The sequence below is a fragment of the Zootoca vivipara genome, chromosome 12, assembly GCF_965207765.1.
Source record: "Zootoca vivipara chromosome 12, rZooViv2.hap1.1, whole genome shotgun sequence".
Taxonomy (NCBI): Eukaryota; Metazoa; Chordata; class Lepidosauria; order Squamata; family Lacertidae; genus Zootoca; species Zootoca vivipara.
This window is the reverse complement of record NC_142595.1, coordinates 28,759,979-28,779,342: the sequence shown is the minus strand read 5'-3', so window position 1 is coordinate 28,779,342 and position 19,364 is coordinate 28,759,979. Positions and strand designations below refer to the sequence as shown.

The window sequence follows — 19,364 nt, the reverse complement described above, 5'->3', positions numbered from 1 at the left end:
TGTGCCACAGCATAGACAGCATTGTAGATACCATAGCTCTCACCAGACATATCCATCTCAAAAATCTTGGCAGGAAGATCCTCTAAATTCCCCCTGCTACACCTTTCACACAGTAGCAGTGCTGATTGCCAGAACAAACAGAGAAACATCATTAATGTCTTATCAAGCTTTACATTATGAAGGAATTCCCTGAATCCTGGCACTGTATCTGTGTGGACTGAGAAAGAAAAGGCACCAAAGAAAATGTTTCTGCCAATCAGTTCTCCATTGGTAAATGTGCTAAAATACCACCCAAGGGGCATGATCCAAACCTTTCCTATTTTGCTCATCACATAGATTTCATTTGCTTCCATCAACTGTGCTAAAGTATTAAGCAAAAATGCATCCATTTTGAGAACAATCACATTGGCATCAGCTGAAACAAGTGTTTGCATTAGGTCCTTGATTCTTACAATGTAATTCAATTGCACGTAATTGTTAAGAATAAAGTCAGTTATTGTTTCCCTTTTCAAGAAGGCAATGCATATACTATTCTGGGCAAATAAGGGTGTTAGTTTCTTCACAAAACTTTCCCCAGCATCATCATCAGATACAATAAGGCCAATCCATGTCCATCTAAAATGCAGAAGAAGCTGGATGATCCCCATATGATATGTGGTTTCTCTTGCTGCCATCCGGTACAAAAAGGGGAAATCACTTTTCCCTCTTACTGTAGCTTCAAATGAACCAAAAGTGAGCTAATGAACAGACAAAGTACGGTATATATTTAAACTAAAAGAAAATAAATCTGTCTTTATTAAAAGCAACTGCACCCAATGGGCACCATCCATGTGATCATTGTGGTCACACATTACATTTATCAAGGGTAAAGTCTGTGTTTTTGTGTGTTAAGCTATAAACTCATACCCTTATTCACATGTAGTTTTCAATGAGTGCATGGTCTGTGAACAACACAATAATATATGTAAGAAGAGAATAGGTGTCCCACTAATGCACTAATTTTCATGAATGTGCACATAATGATAGAATATTTTCTTTTTTATTTAAAGAAAAACTAAAAAAAAAAAAATCAGAGGAAAATGTTTTGGATAATTCAACTCAAATATACAGGTGATACTTGGAAAATTAGAATATCGTTGAAAAGTGCATTTATTTCAGTAATGCAACTTAAAAGGTGAAACCAATATATGAGATAGATGTATGACATGCAAAGCAAGATATGTCAAGCTTTTATTTGTTGTAATTGTAATTATTTGTCGTTAGGTGAGTCAATTATAAATGGAATGTAATTAATGAAATGTAATAGTGATGTTTATTTTTGTTTATTTTTGTATTATTGTAACTATTTGTTTTATTACTGTGGAATTTCCAAAAGAAAGCATTTGTAAAAATTCAAAGAAAAATAAAAAATAAAAAGTTGCATTACTGAAATAAATGCACTTTTTGACGCTATTCTAATTTTCCGAGTTTCACCTGTAGTCACTACTTGTGTTGAATAAAGATACAGATCACGACTCTCTGTTATAGCCAGCACCTTGTATGTGTAGATAAAGGTAAACCTAAAGACCAACTTTTTATTACTTTAGTGATGGATTTATTCTGCTTTATTACGGTAGTTGTTCTATGATACTTCCAGTATGAGTGCATGAGGCCCTTATTTGTGTGTCCCCCTCCATGAGAGGTCCAGAGGGTGGCAACACAAGAACAGGAATGTTCTGCAGTGGCTTCCCATTTGTGGAATGCTCTCCCTAGAGAGGTTTGCCTGGCACCTTCATTAGACATCTTCAGTCGCCAAGCAAAAACATTAATCTTCTACCAGGCCTTTGGCCTTTAACTATTTTTAGCCTTTTAGAAGTGAGAGGGATGTTTATAATATATTTCTTTTTCACTCTTGGCTTTAATGTACAGATTCTACGTGTGTGGTGGGTGGGTGGGTGGGGGTTCTTCCTGTTTGCCTGTTTGTAAGGCATTTTGGGTTGCCCTGACAGTAAATTCAGTAAATAAACAACCATCATGTAGCCTGCATGTAAAGGACACCATTTATACATATATTGATATGCACAAACCTGTGGAAACTTGTCGTTACTTAAGATGAAGGCCATCTGCATAGAGTGTTCTGAACTGAATCCCCCAATAACAGACAATGTATTTTTTTCCTATCACACTTGTAATTGGGCATATTATTTCTCTGCTTGAAGAGTAGATCCAGGATGACCTTGTATGTTCTTCTGAAGTTAAACAGGTTGTCATAGATATCGAACCCCAGTGTGATATTGGGCAGAAGCCGTGGGTTGTCATTGATCTCATGAATGGCAAAAATCAAGGCAAAGGCATGTTGATAGTATTTGGACTTCATTCTGTAGTGAGGTTGACAGTGAAACTTAGAGACATGAATTAGAGAGGATATAAATTGCTATTAGCAGCAGAGGTATCTCTTTAAAAGAGATGCCAGACACTTCCAAACAAGATTGAGAAATGCAGGTTAAGATCAGAAATAAATTGAATCAGGGGAATCTATTTTGAATAAACATGTATGAACAGAGTTGCTGAACTGAAGCGGGGTGAGGGAAAAGGATAATATTTGATGCCACATCTGGGACAGATGATGCCACATTTAAATAATTTGCCTTATTGATTAACTTAAAAAATGGTGGACAACTCTCTGCTAGTATGAGAAAGGCAGGTTACGATCAGAAAATAAATGTGGAGCAGAGGAATGTATCATGATTCAGAATGTGAGGGTAGAGTTAGACCAATGGGGAATTGGGAGAATATTTCATTGCAAATTACGGGCCTTTGGATCAGTTGGACTTAATATTTAAGATAAGATAAGATATCTTTATTGTCATTGTCCCCTTGCGGGAACAACGAAATTACTCGGTTGCTACATCCACTCAGATAAAGCATTCCGCATAATCCAAAATTACAAAACCTAATTAAAAACAGTAAATATAATACAAATAATCCACTCAGATAAAGCATTCCGCATAATCCAAAATTACAAAACCTAATTAAAAACAGTAAATATAATACAAATAACAAGTAAAATAAGATGACTTCAAAGTCCAGGCTTTCCATTTAAGGCCAAAATCGCTCTAGAGAATAAACTGTTCCTGAGACGGCTCATTCTTGCCTGCATAGTTCTATATCTCCGTCCCGATGGCAGGAGCTCAAAGAAATGGTGACCAGGGTGCGTTGGATCTCTTGATATGTCTAGTGCTTTTCTATGGCACCTGGTGGTATAGATTTGTTCTAAGGTGAAGAGTGAGCAGCCAATAATGCTCTCTGCTGTTTTAATAATTCTACACAGCCCTGCTCTGTCCTGAGAAGTACAGCTTCCGTACCACACACATAAACCGCTCTGTATGGCACAGTGATAGAAGGCAAGCAGCAGCCTAACAATTTTAAGGAAAAAAGATGGTTTTTCCTTAAAATTCTCAAAAAATACAGTTTCTGCTGCGCCTTCTTCACAAGCCCCCTTGTATTAACACTCCAGGACAGATCCTCCTGTAACTCAATGCCTAGAAATCTAAACGTTGTTACCCTCTCCACACAAATTCCGTCAATCAAAAGTGGCTGGACCTCGTTCTTCTGTCTCCTAAAGTCCACCACAAGCTCCTTTGTTTTCTTTGTATTTATGAGCAAGTTATTAACTCTGCACCACTCTGTCAGCCGCTCCACCTCATCTCTATAGTCCGTTTCACCCTCCTTATCAGAGATGAGCCCGATCACACATTGGATGGAGTTGCCTTTCTTTGGTAATAGTGATGGGGAATCTTAATTCCTTTCTCTACTTCCCTTCCATGCTCTCCTGGCCCTGCTTGTCATGTAGGAGAAATACAGTGAATTGACTCAGCTTTGTGCAGCAGGCTGTTTTAAAGGGTGAAGAATAGAAGAATAGGGTGGGGTCAAAATCCTTCCTATTATGCAGGCTCTTTAGAGTAACAGTTTCCCCCACTTGGGGGTTGCATTTTGACCCCAAACCTGTGCTTTGCAGCCTAGATTTCTTCAAAGATATTAAGGAACTGCTTTGAAGATTTCTCACTGGGAAATCTGGGAATGGAAAGGACAAAAGTGAAGTTTAACAAAAAGCTATTCTGATAAAAAGATTTCATGCAGAGTGTGGACTTTTGGTCCCAACTCCAGTTCTTTCCAGAGTCACTTATTCAGAGGTGCCAACTTAAATAAAATATTGTGGGAGGTCCCACCCTGCATAATTGTTCACATGATGAAGTGCACACTATTTGAATGGGAATGACCATCAACTTGGGGAGAGGAGCTCCCTCAAATATTGTATATTGAAGCCCCCACAGCCCCTAGGAGTTGGCTCCTATCACTTATTCAAAGTCAGAAAAACTTATCCAGTTTGGATTTTAGGAATTCAGGGATTTGAATGCTTGCCACTCCTTTAAGGCAAATATACCAAGACCCCAAATGTAGTTTCTGGGTGTTTACTAAAAGCAGAAATTTGAATGATACATTTTCCTCATTAACTTCAGTTAAACCTTTTGAAAAATTAGCAGTTCTGGACCTTCCACAAACACACCTGCAATGTGACTATTGCCCAATGTAATGTTGGCAAATATGAATATGAGTTATTTTTTAAAAAGACTGTACAAAACTTACAAAGGAGCATCATGACTTCCATCTGGAGCAACTTTAAAATTGAGCAAATATACCCCAGGTTGAATTAGAGAAAGAACCCCACCAATTACTACTTCTCCAGGCTTATACAAATGGTCTTGGGTGTTATTGCATGCTCCTGTCATTTCACTACAGCCAAAAGTCGGAAGCTGCAGCTGTAGCAATAGCAGCAATAACAAGCATCTTGGTTTAAAGACAAGCCTTCCCATGATGCAATTGAACCATAGCATGCTTTGCCACACACACAGCAGGGATAGTAGATGGTCAGTTTGTCCTTCCTGCATTTATCTCTGCGTTCTCGTCTGTAAGTGGCACATTGCATCCAGCACTCATGTGAGGTCAACATTTCTGTTTTAATTTTTGTCACAGATGAAAGAAAGCTAATAATAGTGCTTCACATAATTACAGAGTAGATTAATTTCTCCCTGATGTCACCTATGCTGTTTGTGAGAACCGAAGAAATTATTTCCCAGAGTCAACCAGGTTTCTACCTGCTTCAGTGAAGTTATAAAGTTAGCTGGCTTTGGTAAAAGAAGTGGACAAATTTCCAAGCTCTTCCAAGGTAAAGGATAAAGACCCCTAGATGGTTGAGTCAAGTCAAATTTAACTATGGGGTGTGGCGCTCATCTCACTTTCAGACCTAGGGAGACAGCATTTGTCCACAGTTTTTCCAGTCATGTGGCCAGCTCATGACTGAACCACTTCTGGTGAAATGGGACACTGTGACAGAAGTTCTTTCATCGTGTATGCACACCCAACTCCATCCACCTCATAGCTGCCAAGTTTTCCCTTTTCTCGTGAGGAAGCCTATTCAGCATGAGGGAAAATCCCTGTAAAAAAGGGATAACTTGGCAGCTATGATCCACCTTTGTCTAATGAGTGAAGCCTTTTCCCCCGCTTAAATAATGTCATATGTAGTACTTGTTTCTTGTCCAGAAGCCTATTTAAGCCACCTGATCTTGTCATTTTACCACTATGAGTAAGTTTGACTAGTTCTTCCTCCTCCTCTTCTTCATATTCCTGCATTCCCTTTCAAACTTATTCTCATTTGTGGTCTAAGAGCCTCAGGGTGACCTGCCTGCTGCAATATACGGGGATTTAGAAGGTCTGTAATCTGTTGGTACCACTCCATAACTTCCAGATTTTATTCCTAAAGTGCAATAAAATGAGGCAATACAAAAAAAATCTGTAACCTCATGACTCAAAGATTCAGGCAATTTAAGTTGTCTGTTATGAGAAGTGCAAAAAGTATACTAATACAAAAATAATACATGTAACAAATAAATTTGCATTCATTCATTACTTTCATGGGGTTAGCAGTTTACTAAGTCCAGTAAAGAAGTGCTTAATGGTAATACAATACAATACAATACAATACAATACAATACAGGTAGCAAACAAAAACTGACTACAGTAATCATTTCCTGTTTGGGTTATCAGCTTCTTAGTATTGCTCAGTCAATTTTATTGTATATAGCCAAATGCCTATACAATAGATGGCAGAGAATAAAAGGAAAACTTTCATCTAAAATCATACAATGTAACCTGTAGCAGTTTACAATATAAAAAAAATACAACATTAAAAATTAAGATTAGAGTGCATTCACACAGCTGGAATGGAGTTTCTTGACTGCCAGCGCAAAATTGACTACCTGGTATGTAATGTCCTCTACCCGATGGCATCCATATATACATTTGTGATCCATATGGGGAATTCTCCAATATCTCCATTCTAAATTTGCTGAGGGCATCTGTTGGAACCTTAGTTCTACAAAGGCACTGGGTAGTTTTGGGAAGGTCAGAGTCTCAAGGTAATGGGGACTTGGGTAATATGTTTTAATTAGAAGGTACCAAGTAGAGTAATGACCAGCAATTATAGATGCTCTGCCTTGGTTGGCAACCTGATCAAAAATCCAATTTATAAGGTTGTGTGGCTTAAGGGCTAAGAAGTTCTCCATTTGAAGATTATAAGCCATAAGCATACCCTGGCACTTATGTGCCCAGCCCCCTGTCCTTAGTTGCTCTAACCAGAGCATAGTAAGAGTATGATCCTCTTTTTTTAAAAAAAAATATTTTTATTAATTTTCCAATTAAAACCAATTATATCACATTCAGTATTTCAAATTATACACATATATATATCAATCAAACCGAATGTTATGCCAAATCATCTAAATAATTTATTTTTGGGTTCCCATGCTTCAAGAAATTGGGAATTCCTCGCAACTGTCCACTGCCGTCTTATTTCTAAAGTTCAAATCGTCCTCCAAGCTCATAATATTCCAAATCTTCCCCTTACAGTCACATAGATGTTTTCCACTTTCATCCGATTGTTCCAGCTGCTGAGATAAATATCAAAGTTTCACAGATGTTCTTTCTCCTGTGTGAGTTAATCAGTCCAGCCTCCCCATAAATCTTCTTAGTGGAGCTCCCTGTTGCGACGAAGTAGCAGCGCCATCTTAAAAGGCTCAAATCACTTTCATTTTCTCTCATAGCCATGAAGATTTACGATTTATTTATCTTTATAGAATTTACAGCTTTTTCAGGCAGGAGACCCAAACATCCAACCATGAACTCTTGGTAAATTAATGGATCTCCTTGCCCTATAGCTGAACTTAGCTTCAGGTCGCTGCTCCAATTTAAAGTGCGTCACAGCTCATAAATCCTCCGAACGCGTCCAGAACTCCTTCCGTCTGACTAGGGGGGGGCTTTTCTCATCGGCAACTTCACATCTTTAAGAAATATGCTCAGTAACAACAGCTATAAAGTTCAACTCACACAGTCTTTTGCTTCTCTTTCACTCCAAACAAGCCAGGACATCGCGTCCGGGAAGGTACGAGGCAACAATATGAAGAAAAAATAAAAACTTGCTTCCCTTATCGCTCCGTCCCCATCAATCCTTCTTCCAGATGCCGTACATTCTTTGACTCCTCTCACTCAGCAGCATAAAATTCTCAGCAGTAAACAGCGCTTCTTCCCCTCCTTCTGAAGTATGTCCATAAATTTAAGCCTAATTATCTTCTTTAACCATGGAAATCCCCGCCATGCAGATTAGCGTCCGGGAGTCCTGGCCGTCGTAAGTGCTCAGCCCAAGCTCCCCCCACTCCAAAAACAGTCGGAGTGGGTCTGGGGGCATCGCGGGCCAGCGGCCCCTCTCCGTAACCCCCGGAGAGGGTAGGGGGTTGCCATTTACTCCCCTAGCAACCGCCAAATTCCTTACGAAGGTCAGAGAGATGGAAAACAGGTCCGCCATTCCTGCAGGCGGAAACCGGAACCGTAAGAGTATGATCCTCAAGGGCGTTTAATCTGTAGCAGTATCTCAGATTGTTGTTGTTTAGTCATGTTCGACTCTTTGTGACCCCATGGACCAGACCACACCAGGCACTCCTGTCTTCCAGTGCCTCCCAGAGGAAGATGCAAGCCAATAGCCCAGTATTGGAGGCCAAGATGGCAAAAACCTCCTCAGCCATTATATATTTTCCCTTAGTGATTAGGTAACTTGGAATAAACAAGATCCAAACACTGCAAAAACACCAACACGCTGAAGGTGATAAATTTGGCTTCATTGAAAGTATCAGGCAATATTCTGGCTAAGAAAGCTACAGTGATGCTGATCGTGGCTGGGAAATCCACGTAGCCCAAGACACAGTAGAACATGATAATAGAGCCTTCATTACATTCCAGCAATAAAAAAGCAATATATCACGAAAGTGAACAGATTGCAGGAATTACATATTTGGATGAAATAATGGAGAGATAACATGCAAAATTAGCCCATCCTTTTTCCAATTAGCAGGTTCTTTGTGTTGAGATCAGCCCTGAAAATAATGATGTAACATTTGGGGAAGAAAATGCAAGCCAGCAGCCCGGTATTGGAGGCCAAGATGGCAAAAAGCTCCACCACCACAATATGTTTCCCCTTGGTACTCAGATAACCAGGAATAAAGGAGATCCAAACACTGCAAAACACCAACATGCTGAAGGTGATAAACTTGGCTTCATTGAAGGTGTCAGGCAAGCTTCTGGCTAAGAAAGCTACAATGAAGCTGATGAGGGCCAAAAAGCCAATGTAGCCCAACATAGAGTAGAACATGGTGATGGAACCTTCATTGCATTCCAGTATGATCTTTCCAGCCTGTGAGTGCATGTCAACACCTGGGAATGGTGGAGAGGTCAACACCCATATGGTACAAATACACACTTGTTTGAGGGAGCAGGAAAGAACAATGGAAATAGCCACTTTTTGGCCCAGCCATGTTTTCATCCTGTTGCCTGGCTTTGTGGCCATGAAGGCCAGGACCACAAGGATTGTTTTTGCCAACACACAAGAAACTGCCACAGAGAATATGATGCCAAAGGTCATGTGTTGAAGAAGGCAGGTCACCTTCCCCGGTTTGCCAATGAAGAGAAAACAAGAAAGATAGCACAGCAGGATGGAAATGAGAAGAAGGCATGTGAGATTCTGGTTGTTGGCTTTGACAATGGGGGTAGTCCAATTCTTTAGGAAGGTTTGTGTCACAAAACAAGTGATCACAGCAAAGGAAAGAACAACACTAACCAAAACAATGCCCAAGGGCTCTTGATAAGAGAGGAATGAAATATGCTTAGGGATACACTGGTCATGGTTCTCATTTGAGTATTGATCTTCTTGGCACATGGTACAATGAACTGCATCTGAAAGGTATAAAGAGAATATATCATTTGAATAGCACTCTTTGTTTTAAGCAGGAAGGATCAGATGTCATAATGCCTAGTGAATGCTGGACAAAAATTATTCAATCCAAATGTTTAGATGAAGATGTCTCGATTCCAAATATATACTGAGCACAAAGGGGGCGCGGTGGCGCTGTGGGTTAAACCACTGAGCCTAGGGCTTGCCAATCAAAAGGTCGGCGGTTTGAATCCCCGCAACGGGGTGAGCTCCCATTGCTCAGTTCCAGCTCTTGCCAACTTAGTAGTTTGAAAGCTTGTCAAAGTATGTGACACCAGGGGCCAGAACAGAGCAACCGGTGAGAAGCAGCAGGGAAAGAACAGCATTTAGGAAAATGGTTTGCCTGGATAACTGCATACATTTGATGCAAAAACCAAGGTAAAAGACATATTAATTAATAAGTATGCCCTGTGCCGTTTTTAAATGACATATCTAATATAATTCTCTGTCGTCCCCTTCTGAGAATTATATTAGATAGAAGGGGACGACAGAGGACGAGATGGTTGGACAGTGTTCTCGAAGCTACGAACTTGAGTTTGACCAAACTGCGGGAGGCAGTGGAAGACAGGAGTGCCTGGCGTGCTATGGACCATGGGGTCACGAAGAGTCAGACACGACTAATCGACTAAACAACAACAACAATATAATTCTAACAGAGGGAAATAAAGTTAAACAGGTCAGTGTAGATCCAGCTGAACTGCAAAGTAGTTCTGTGAAGCAGAAGCAGTGCCTTTCCTGAACAACTATTCAATTGAGATGTCAAACGTGCCCAATGAAATGTACTCCATTGATGGTGGATTTCCTATAGATAAGCAGCTTGCAAAAGTTCATTATGCACAAAGCAGGATTGACACCTCTGCTGAACAACTGAACAACTGAGATGTGAATCTTGCCTGGTGTGTGCTGCTTCTTCGCAAGCAGCTTCCTTGCTGTCAAGCCACATGTAAAGGAGCAGGATTGGCACCTCTCCTGAGCAACTGTTCAGTGGAGGCACTGATCCTGCATGTGGCAGGGTGCTACTGTACCAGAAGCTTGTCAGAGAATTAAACTCCTACTCCTAGTTTGGAGATGGCAGGAGAGAGACAGCAATAGCTCCTTCCTGCTTCCCCTTCCCTGTTATATGTTAATTAAAAATAAGTTCCTCCCTAAAATATTCAAATGTAGAACAGATGGTTAACTCTGATTCAAGAGCCTTGGATTGGGGTTTTATGTTGTATGTCAGTGCATAGCCCGATACACTACAGAAATGTAGTGATGATGATGATGATGATGATGATTGCTATGTTGAGAAATCCTCAGTAGTGCCAGTCTGCATAAACACTGACTTGCAAATTGTAATTTCTCAGGGACCTGAATAGAAATAGGAATGCACTGCAGAAGGAGGAGTGTTTTTTTTTTCTTTTTCCTGCTGTGCTCTGGTCCTGATAAAGTATAGAAAACTCATGTTTCAAAAATTTACTGTACACTGTCACATACCCTTCTTGTTAGAAATCATGTTTTCTGAGCACGGAGTGCAGTCATAGCAACAGGCTGGTTTTCCTTCTTGAACTATCTTACTGTGTCCAATATGGCAGCTTTCAACACATATGGAACGTGGTGGCACCTATTCATTTTTCAAAAAGGGGAAAAAAATAGAGTGCATGAACCTTATTCTCAAACATGAGCCAGCCCATCACTTCAGTCCTTGCATGAAATCTGATGTGGTTAGGGTCTTTGTAGTGGTGGCACTGAGGTGATGCATTTTTTTCTTGCTTTTATTATATAAAATTTCAACCTGGTGTTTTATTTATATCCTGCTTTTTATCTAGACTTACTAAGGTGTTATGGCTGTTTTGGAATTTTGTAAGCTGAACAGTTTTGAAACGAGATGCTTATGGTGATAAACATAATTCTCACATCAGAATTAGCACTCAAAGCTGCAAAACGAACTGTAATTTCTGATGTGATAAAAGTGCTTAAAATGGAGCTTAAAACAGAGCTCAGATAATGACTGTTCCCCATATAAAAAGGGGCGCACATTTTGCACAGTCATGCACAGCCCCTGGGAACCCCTGGACAGCCCTTAGCAGTTCGGAGGCTGGCACCACCTTCCCGGGCTGGATACCTGTGGCCTCCGCCCACACAGCCATTCATCCAATCCAACTTGGGGGGGGGGGTGTTGCCAGGGGGGATTGGCCAGGTAGGAGGAGGTAACCATTCAGTGCACACAGCAGAAGGTGAGACATACCTTGGTAGCTGCCGACGACTCCAGAGCTTTCCCACCCTCCACTCGCAAAATTAATGCTTACATTACAGGTTAACCCCCTTTTTTCTTCTGCAGGCGAACACGCACGCAGGTGCTGCTACGACAAGGCCGCTGTTGAAGGGCCGGAAAGGACTTTCCCTGCATTGACAGGTTTCTCCTTTCCCGTTGCAATTAGTCACAACTTTGGTGGGTGCAGGCCTTGGGCGGAATCCTTTAGTAATTTACCAGAAGGGGGGCGGGGGGAGGTGACCCCCCCGCCCCCATTGCAGCAGCAATACCAGGGTTCCCATAAACGAGGTCTAGGGGGGAAGCATTGACCATATGCCCAGAGTTCGTCATTGCCCTCCCCCTCCAGCAGCGGCGAAAAGGGGGGCGGGCTATCTCTTGAACATATGTTCTCCAGAACTAGCCCAACCCCCACATATGCTGGATAACCCGAAAATTACCCAGACCCCCGGCTTGGGGCTGGGAAGTATAAAAGCCGAATGCCTGAGCCAAGGTCTCCCTACATCTGAATCTTAATAAAGTTGTGGCTAAATTTAATCCCATAGAATGTTGTCTGGTGTCATTATTCTGCTCGGGGGCTGCCTGGGGTTTTGGGGAACTCTGTCTGACTGCGCAAGATGTTATACTGCATCTACTCTTGATATCTTAAATAGTTGAAGATGGAAATTCAAAATCTGGTTCTTAAAAATGCAGTTAAAATAGCATATCTCTGAAGATTTCCAACAAAGTTTCCAATTAAATTTGTCGTAGGACACACTTAAGCAGTTGTATCCCATTATTTTACTAATTGTAAATCAATCATTCAATTACTCCAACAAAGGGTGGGCAGCTTAAGTCTGCCTTTTGGGTGTGTGCAGGGGAGATTTGGCAATAGGTTTTTTTAAAAAAAAGAAAAAAGAAAGGGGTTCTGATATATATGACAAATAACTAGGTAAACTGGGGTGATTCATGTCATAACCTTATGTTTTGGAGGTGAATCACATTAACAAGGTGTATGAGCAGGAATCAGGGACACCCTGAGTTTTCAAGTCACACCTGATCCTTGTTTCCCCAAAAAGTTAAATATGCACATTCATGAAAGGGGTAGAAATGGTGAAACACTGAAATCAAACTATAAGGGATGTTTAAAGATACTGCATGTAGCAGCCTATATTCATAATGTTTCACTGTGCTGCACATTTTGTGATTTTTAAATACTCTGCTGGGAGTTATGATGCGCTAGAGAGTGCATATAGCCCCACACTTTGCCTCTTTCATTAATTGCCTTACACAGGTTATTTACCATTTCCCTGACAAGAAGCAGTATTTCCCAACTGTTCTGCACTACAGCTCTGAACCTAAGAGCTGATCAAGTTTGCCATTTGGTTCCCAGAGCAAGCAAGAGGCCAAAGTCCTGTCAGCTGGAAAGCTGCCAGGCTCCCAGCTGCTTGCTTCAATGGGAGTCTACTGCTGAGAAGTAGTGAATATGGATTTGCGTGACAGAGATCAATTTTCATTACCCCATTCAAACTCTGGAAGGCTCGGAAAGTAGCAAAGAGAAATTTTAAACTGAAGTTTCTGCTGCAGGAGTGAAATGGCCAAGACAGCAGCTCCATTCCTTTAAGATACACAATTTATTCCTACCTGCTTTAATCCTTTGTTCCACACAATGGCATCTTCCATAATGCTGAACATGTGGCTTGGCAAAACCCTTCCAACCAAGACTTTGATGTAGGACTCATTGGGGAAAATGACCCAGTTGATGATATCATACCCTATGGACAATTCCTTGTTCTCAAACAAGGCTTCTTGGGCAGCTCCATTGTTAAAGTGGAGGTTTTCCAGGAAAATGTGGAGCTAGATTGGGAGACAGCACAACACCTTTTTATAAAAATGGCATCTGTAATTACAGTGTACATTCAATCTTCCATTTGGTGATTTGCAAACATTTAAAAATTGGACCTGAAGTGAAGCACAGAGGAATCAAATTCATAATATTTCTGTCACTTTATATCCACATAATAAGATAGCAGTGAAGGTGAACTAATCATGGAGCTCGATTGGGAGAAACTAAAAGAAATATAAATATGGAATTCCATTTTCTCAGTATGCTTTCTCAGCATGCTTTCTACAAATATACCACTGTTAAAATGAACTGTACAGCAGATTGTCCTCAGTTCCTCATCAGTAGGGAAACAAAGGTGCCACAAAATAGTTAGCAAAAATCAATATTTTCCGGAGGAGAGTGTAAGAGTGTGTGAGTGTCAGTGTATGCACCAGTACATACTGGGACAGCTGCAAAAGGTCTCAATAAAATATATTCTCAAAAATCTACAGTGAATGACAGTTAGTTTCTTCTTCCTGCTGAGTTCCTGTTTGCACAGGCTCAATCTCTACATTAAAAATCCCTGTTTCGATGTGCCCGCATTTCATGGGTGTCAAAATTTGACATCTAGTCTGCCTTCTGTTCTGAACAAAGAAGGGTGGGCAAGGAATATATGTTTCTAAGCAAGTGCAGTGGGGGTATGTCCATTCAATTTCACATCCCTGTCTATTTTTCTGGTGTTTTGATATGTTGCAATGTTGTGTTATGCCCTGTTAACTATGGTAGTCATTTTGTGAATGGTACCTAAGGCATGACCTCAAATTTCCAAATAGACAACATCAGCCTCAGTGCTCCCCCCCCCCAGTGGAGTACACTGGAGCACAGTTCCAGGAACTATTTTTTCCTGGTGGCAATGACCATGGTAGGCTTCTTCTTCTGGGTGGCAGTTCCCCAGTAGGTTTGTGTGGGAGTGACGTAGCATCAAACAGCTAACTGCTCAGCCTTGGCATCAGTTCACACCCCTCCCCCATGCACTGACCCCTCCCCTGTCTGTGCCCCTCCCCCACATTTTAATATGCATAATGACCCTTCTTTCTAGGGGGGCGGGGAAACCACACACACACACACACACTCCCCAGCCTTAAAGTGATTGCAATTTACCTTCCATGGCTGGACTTCTACATGCTCAAGTCTGCCTTTATGCAACATAACACTTTGTCTGGAAAAGTATATGGCATGCAAAGCATGTGCCACAGCATAGACAGCATTATAGATACTGTAGCTCTCACCAGACATTTCCATTTCAAAAATCTTTATAGGAAGTTCCTCCAAATTCTCCTCTCCTGTACAGCTTTCACACAGTTTAAATGCAGTTTCCCATGGCAAACAGAGAAACATCTCTAAAGTGTCATCAAGCTTTACATTCCGAAGAAATTCCTTGAATTTTGGCATTGAATTTGTGTGGACTGAGAAAGAAAAGGCACCAAAGAAAATGTTTCTGCCAATCATTTCTCCACTTTGCTGTTTGCTGACAAGATCCCACTGAAGCGGCATTATCCAAACCTTTCCTCTGTTGCTCATCACATTGATTTCATCTGCTTCCATGAACTGTGCTAAAAAATTAAGCAAAAATGTATCCATCTTGAGAACAATCACATTGGCATCAGTTGAAACAAGTGTTTGCATTAACTCTGTGATTCTTACAATGTAATCCAATTGCATGTGATTGTTAAGAATATAGTTAGTTACTGTTCTCAAGAGGGCAACACATATTTTCTTCTGGGCAAACAAAGGACTTAGTCTCTGCACAAAGATTTCCCCGGCATCATCATCAGATACAACCAGGCCAATCCATGTCCATCTAAAATGCAGAAGAAGCTGAATGATCCCCATACGATATGTGGTTTCTCTTGCTGCCAGCCGGTACAAAAAAGGGAAATCACTTTTGCCACTTGCTGTAGCTTCAAATGAACCAAAAGTGAACTAACAAACAAACAAAAAGCAAAAGAACTCTGCCTTAATAAGCAACTCACCCAAGAACACCTTTCATGTGGTCACTGTGGTAACACATTACATTCCACAATGCTAGCCTGTGAATTTGTATACGGAAATACCTTAGTCAAGCTATACACTCATACTATTAATCACATTAAATTTACAAACTATATAATAATATCTGTAGGAATAGAAGCGGTGTCCCCACGAATATGATTATTTTCATGTATATGCACGTAAAAGTAGGGTTTTTCCCCTTTTCTTTTTGGTTGACTATGTATTTATTCAGCGAGAAATATTTTAAATACCTCAACTCAAAAGTGTTTCAACACTTCTGTTAAATGACCTTTCTCTGCTACAATTAGTCTCTAGAATGTGTAGATAAAGGAAAACCCAGGTCTCCCACAGAGCCGTGTTTTATTGAAGATGTATTCTGCAGCAGGTTCTTGATGCAAATATAGTATTCTGGTGGGGTGGGGTGGGGAGTTATGCTGCTTTATTAGTTGTCCTGTTATACTTCCAATAGGACCACATTATTGCTATCTGTAGGTGTACCGGTAATAGCACAGCAAAAGTGGGATAAAAGCTACAACAACCCAGAATATCTGTGGAATTTACAGGATTTCAGGACATTACAGCATGTGCATTGATTGAAAATGAAGCAATATGACCACGCCAAAACATTTACAGGCACAAATGGTACTGAAAGTGGAATGTTGTATGATCCCTCCAATTGCATCATGAGCACAAATCATTGTGAGTGCATAATAAAAAGGTCTGGAGATCTCTCTAGTGTTGTGTTACAGCCCTGTATAACAGGATAAGAACAGTCTCTTCATGTTCATATTTGTATAGATCTGTTCATTAGTAATTAATTACTCCAAACCATAGCATTGCTGAGCATTGCCATGTAGAGCTTGTTAGCAGCTAAATATTTTTCTTTTACCTTTAGTCTTTGTGCAACACAGATAGCCCAAACTTATTTGTTGTAGTAGCTCATTAACCGAGGTCATCTAAGTCTATGGTTTTAAATGGTTCGAGTATGAATGTAACTAAAGCAAAAATCACAATATTTAGGTGTAGAAGTTTAGTTTTCAATCAAAATCCCAACACATTGTCATTAACCATTAATAATTTCCACGTTTAAGAAACAACTTCTCATTTTTTTTTCATACTCTTTTTATTTAAAAGGGAGATTGTTAGAGCATAACTGAAAAGCAAGCGGACATCATTCATACAAAACATGACTGTGCATACCTGTGGGATCTTGTAGTTGCTTAGAATAGTAGACATCTGCTTGGAATATTCTGAAGTGAGTCCTCCAATAACAGATAATACATTTTTCCTGTCACACTTGTAATTGGGCATATTCTTTCTCTGCTTGAAAAGTAGATCCAGAATGGATTTGTACGTTCTTTTTAAATCATATAAGTTGTTGAAGATATGGAACCCCAGGGTGATATTGGGCAAGAGCTGTGGGTTGTCATTGATCTCATGAACGGCAAAAATCAAGGCGAAAACATGTTGATAATATTTGAAGTTTATGCTGCAATGAGGTTCACATTGAGATTTATGAAGGTGAAGTTTGGGATTGTTCAATTTGCTATTAGCAGAACAGGTTTGTTTGGTTTTTAAAAGTTCTGCTGGGTAACTTTCTACTAGCTGGAGAAAGGGAAGTTAAAATGAATGTATTTTGGTTCAATTTCTGAGACTATAATTGTTCAGTTGTGTCAGACAAAGAGTGAATAGATAGAGTAATTCATTGTAAACCCAGGGCAAATGCAGCCAGAATTAAGCACTTTATCCCATTGATTAGCTTCTTGCCTTTGGATCAGTGGGACATAATATATTAACATTAGATTGTTCTTGCCAGTGGAGCAGCCAGTATGGAGCAGGGAAAGCTATGCAGGGTACTCCCTTGTGAGACCCTGCACTTCTTTCTCTTCCTGCCTTGTATATTTCCCTGGTGAGTCATGCATACCCTATGCATATCATGCAGCGAGAAGGCAGTGAATTGGCTCGGTTTTCATTCTTTCCTTTCCTCTTTGGTGGGGGCAAATATAAAGTGGGCTGTTTTGAAGAGCTTTCCCTAGAAAAAACTGGTGGGTCTGCGCCAAAATCCTACCCCATTATGGGGAATCTTTTGGACATTATTCCGTACAGGTGACAGGATTCTGACCAATAATCCAAGTTTTCCAGGGGGACACTTCAGTTACAAAAAGGAGCACTTCTTAGCATGCCAGACAAACACCTACCATGCAATTGTTTGCAAATCTAACATTGTTCAACCAGGATTAGAAGTAGGCAAAACTGTACAAAACTTACAAACCAATATCGTGATTTCTGTCTGGAGCATCTTTAAAATCAATTAAATAAGCCCACTGTTGTTTTACAGAAACAACCCCACCAATGATTACTTCTCCAGGCTTATACAAATGTTCTTGGGTGTTTCTGCATTCTCTCGTCATTTCCGTAAAGGCAAAAGGAGGGGTCTGTAGCTGCGACAAGAACAGCAACAGCAAGCACCTGCATTTAAGCCTTCCCATAACAGCATGAATGTTTCACCTTACACACAGTGAGAAGAGTAGGTCGTCAATTTATCCTTCCTGCATATATCACCATATGCCCAACTCTAAGTGGCACATTGTAACTGGCACTCAAAGGAGTTCACATTTACCCACCCCTGGTTTTTTGCTGTATATTGCTGCGTATAAGACTACTTTTTAACCCAGGAAAATCTTCTCAAAAGTCGAGGGTCATCTTATACGCCAGGTCATATTTCTTATACGGCGAGTATATCCCAAACTCTATATTTTAACTAGAAAAGTTTGGGGTTGTCTTATACACCCAGTCGTCTTATATGCCGGAATATACGGTATTTGTTGCATTTTTTTTGTTTTGTTACATATGATAATAGTGATTTCCGTAATTACAGAGTAGGTAAATACCTTCCCAAAGTGATGTATTCTCTGCTTGTGGGAAATAGCGAAAATATTTCACAGACACAACCAAGGTACCACCTGCTTCACTGTGAGGCTGTCAGTACCCTGTGGGTTCTCCTTACAATATTGAGATCAGGGATGAGGAGTTTGTGGTGTTCCAGGTGCTCTTCACCTACAACTACCACCATCCCTGACTAATAGTCATGCTAGCTGGGGTGGGTGGGAGTAGCAGTCCCCCAACATTTGTAGCACAGGATATTGTCCATCCCTGATTTAGGGAGCATTCCTATAACAAGATCCACTGGGGTCTTGTATCCAATCCCACCACCCAATACTCATGTCCCTCTAAGGACTGTGGTGCTAGGATTTAGACTGGATTCTATTTGAATTCAGGTCAGTCATGTGACCTGGCAACCTGCTGACCTGTTAAGTTAGCAAAAACAGTGGTGTAACTCAAATACTATTTTGAAGGTTTGTTTTCCCTCTGCTATGCTCAGGCTGCCTCAGTCAACAGGACCTCTCCTCTTTCCTGAGTTGTGAGAGGGAGCTGGCTCCTGCGTCAGCAGGGGGGCGTATTTGGCCCCCTCCGTCAGCTTTTCCCAGCTGCTGCGCCAAGCCCTTCAGTCAGCCAACAGGGCTGGCTCAAGGGCAGGGTTTAGCTGCATTTAGGTAGCCGCGGCAGCGCTGGGGCTCCATTCGGCTTCCTGTTTTCATCGGATCCCACTGGCCGTTAACCCTCAAATGACACCCCCCCCCCCCCGCTGAGTGTGGTGGAGTCATGTATAGAATTTTTTGATCCAATGCCTAAGCCAATACCATGCACACGCTGCAAACCAATAAAGTTGTGGTCTTGTTTAGCCCATTAACCTAAAATACGCATGTCCTTGTGTCTTATTTATCTCTACGCAGGTGGCGGGTCCTCGACTCACAATAGCCCCTTTCCTGGCAAGCCTCTTTGCATCTGGTGTACTGTATGCTAGGTTACCTTATACTGCACATGCTTTACACCAGTTTCTT

The 19,364-nt window shown here is 40.9% G+C and overlaps 1 protein-coding gene across 1 annotated transcript; it reads right to left on the bottom strand.

The window, feature by feature from the left end:
- Nucleotides 1-8,413: 8,413 nt before the first annotated feature.
- On the bottom strand, nucleotides 8,414-17,873 carry LOC132592909 (vomeronasal type-2 receptor 26-like). Its single transcript, XM_088654604.1, has 5 exons — nucleotides 17,731-17,873; nucleotides 16,663-17,008; nucleotides 13,230-13,442; nucleotides 10,832-10,958; nucleotides 8,414-9,318 (listed from the first exon to the last, which is right to left on the bottom strand). The coding sequence occupies exons 1-5, from the start codon at nucleotides 17,871-17,873 to the stop codon at nucleotides 8,414-8,416; spliced, it is 1,734 nt and encodes a 577-aa protein (XP_088510730.1).
- Nucleotides 17,874-19,364: the final 1,491 nt, after the last annotated feature.

Bases quoted from the DNA above. Each gene is read 5' to 3' on its own strand.
- LOC132592909 (XM_088654604.1), bottom strand. From the start codon at position 17,873: ATGACGAGAGAATGCAGAAACACCCAAGAACATTTGTATAAGCCTGGA. The intron at 17,009-17,730 runs GTAAGTTTTGTA...TTCTGCTAATAG, and splicing joins AGAAATCACGATATTGGTTT to CAAATTGAACAATCCCAAAC. The intron at 13,443-16,662 runs GTATGCACAGTC...CTCCCAATCTAG, and splicing joins GCAACTACAAGATCCCACAG to CTCCACATTTTCCTGGAAAA.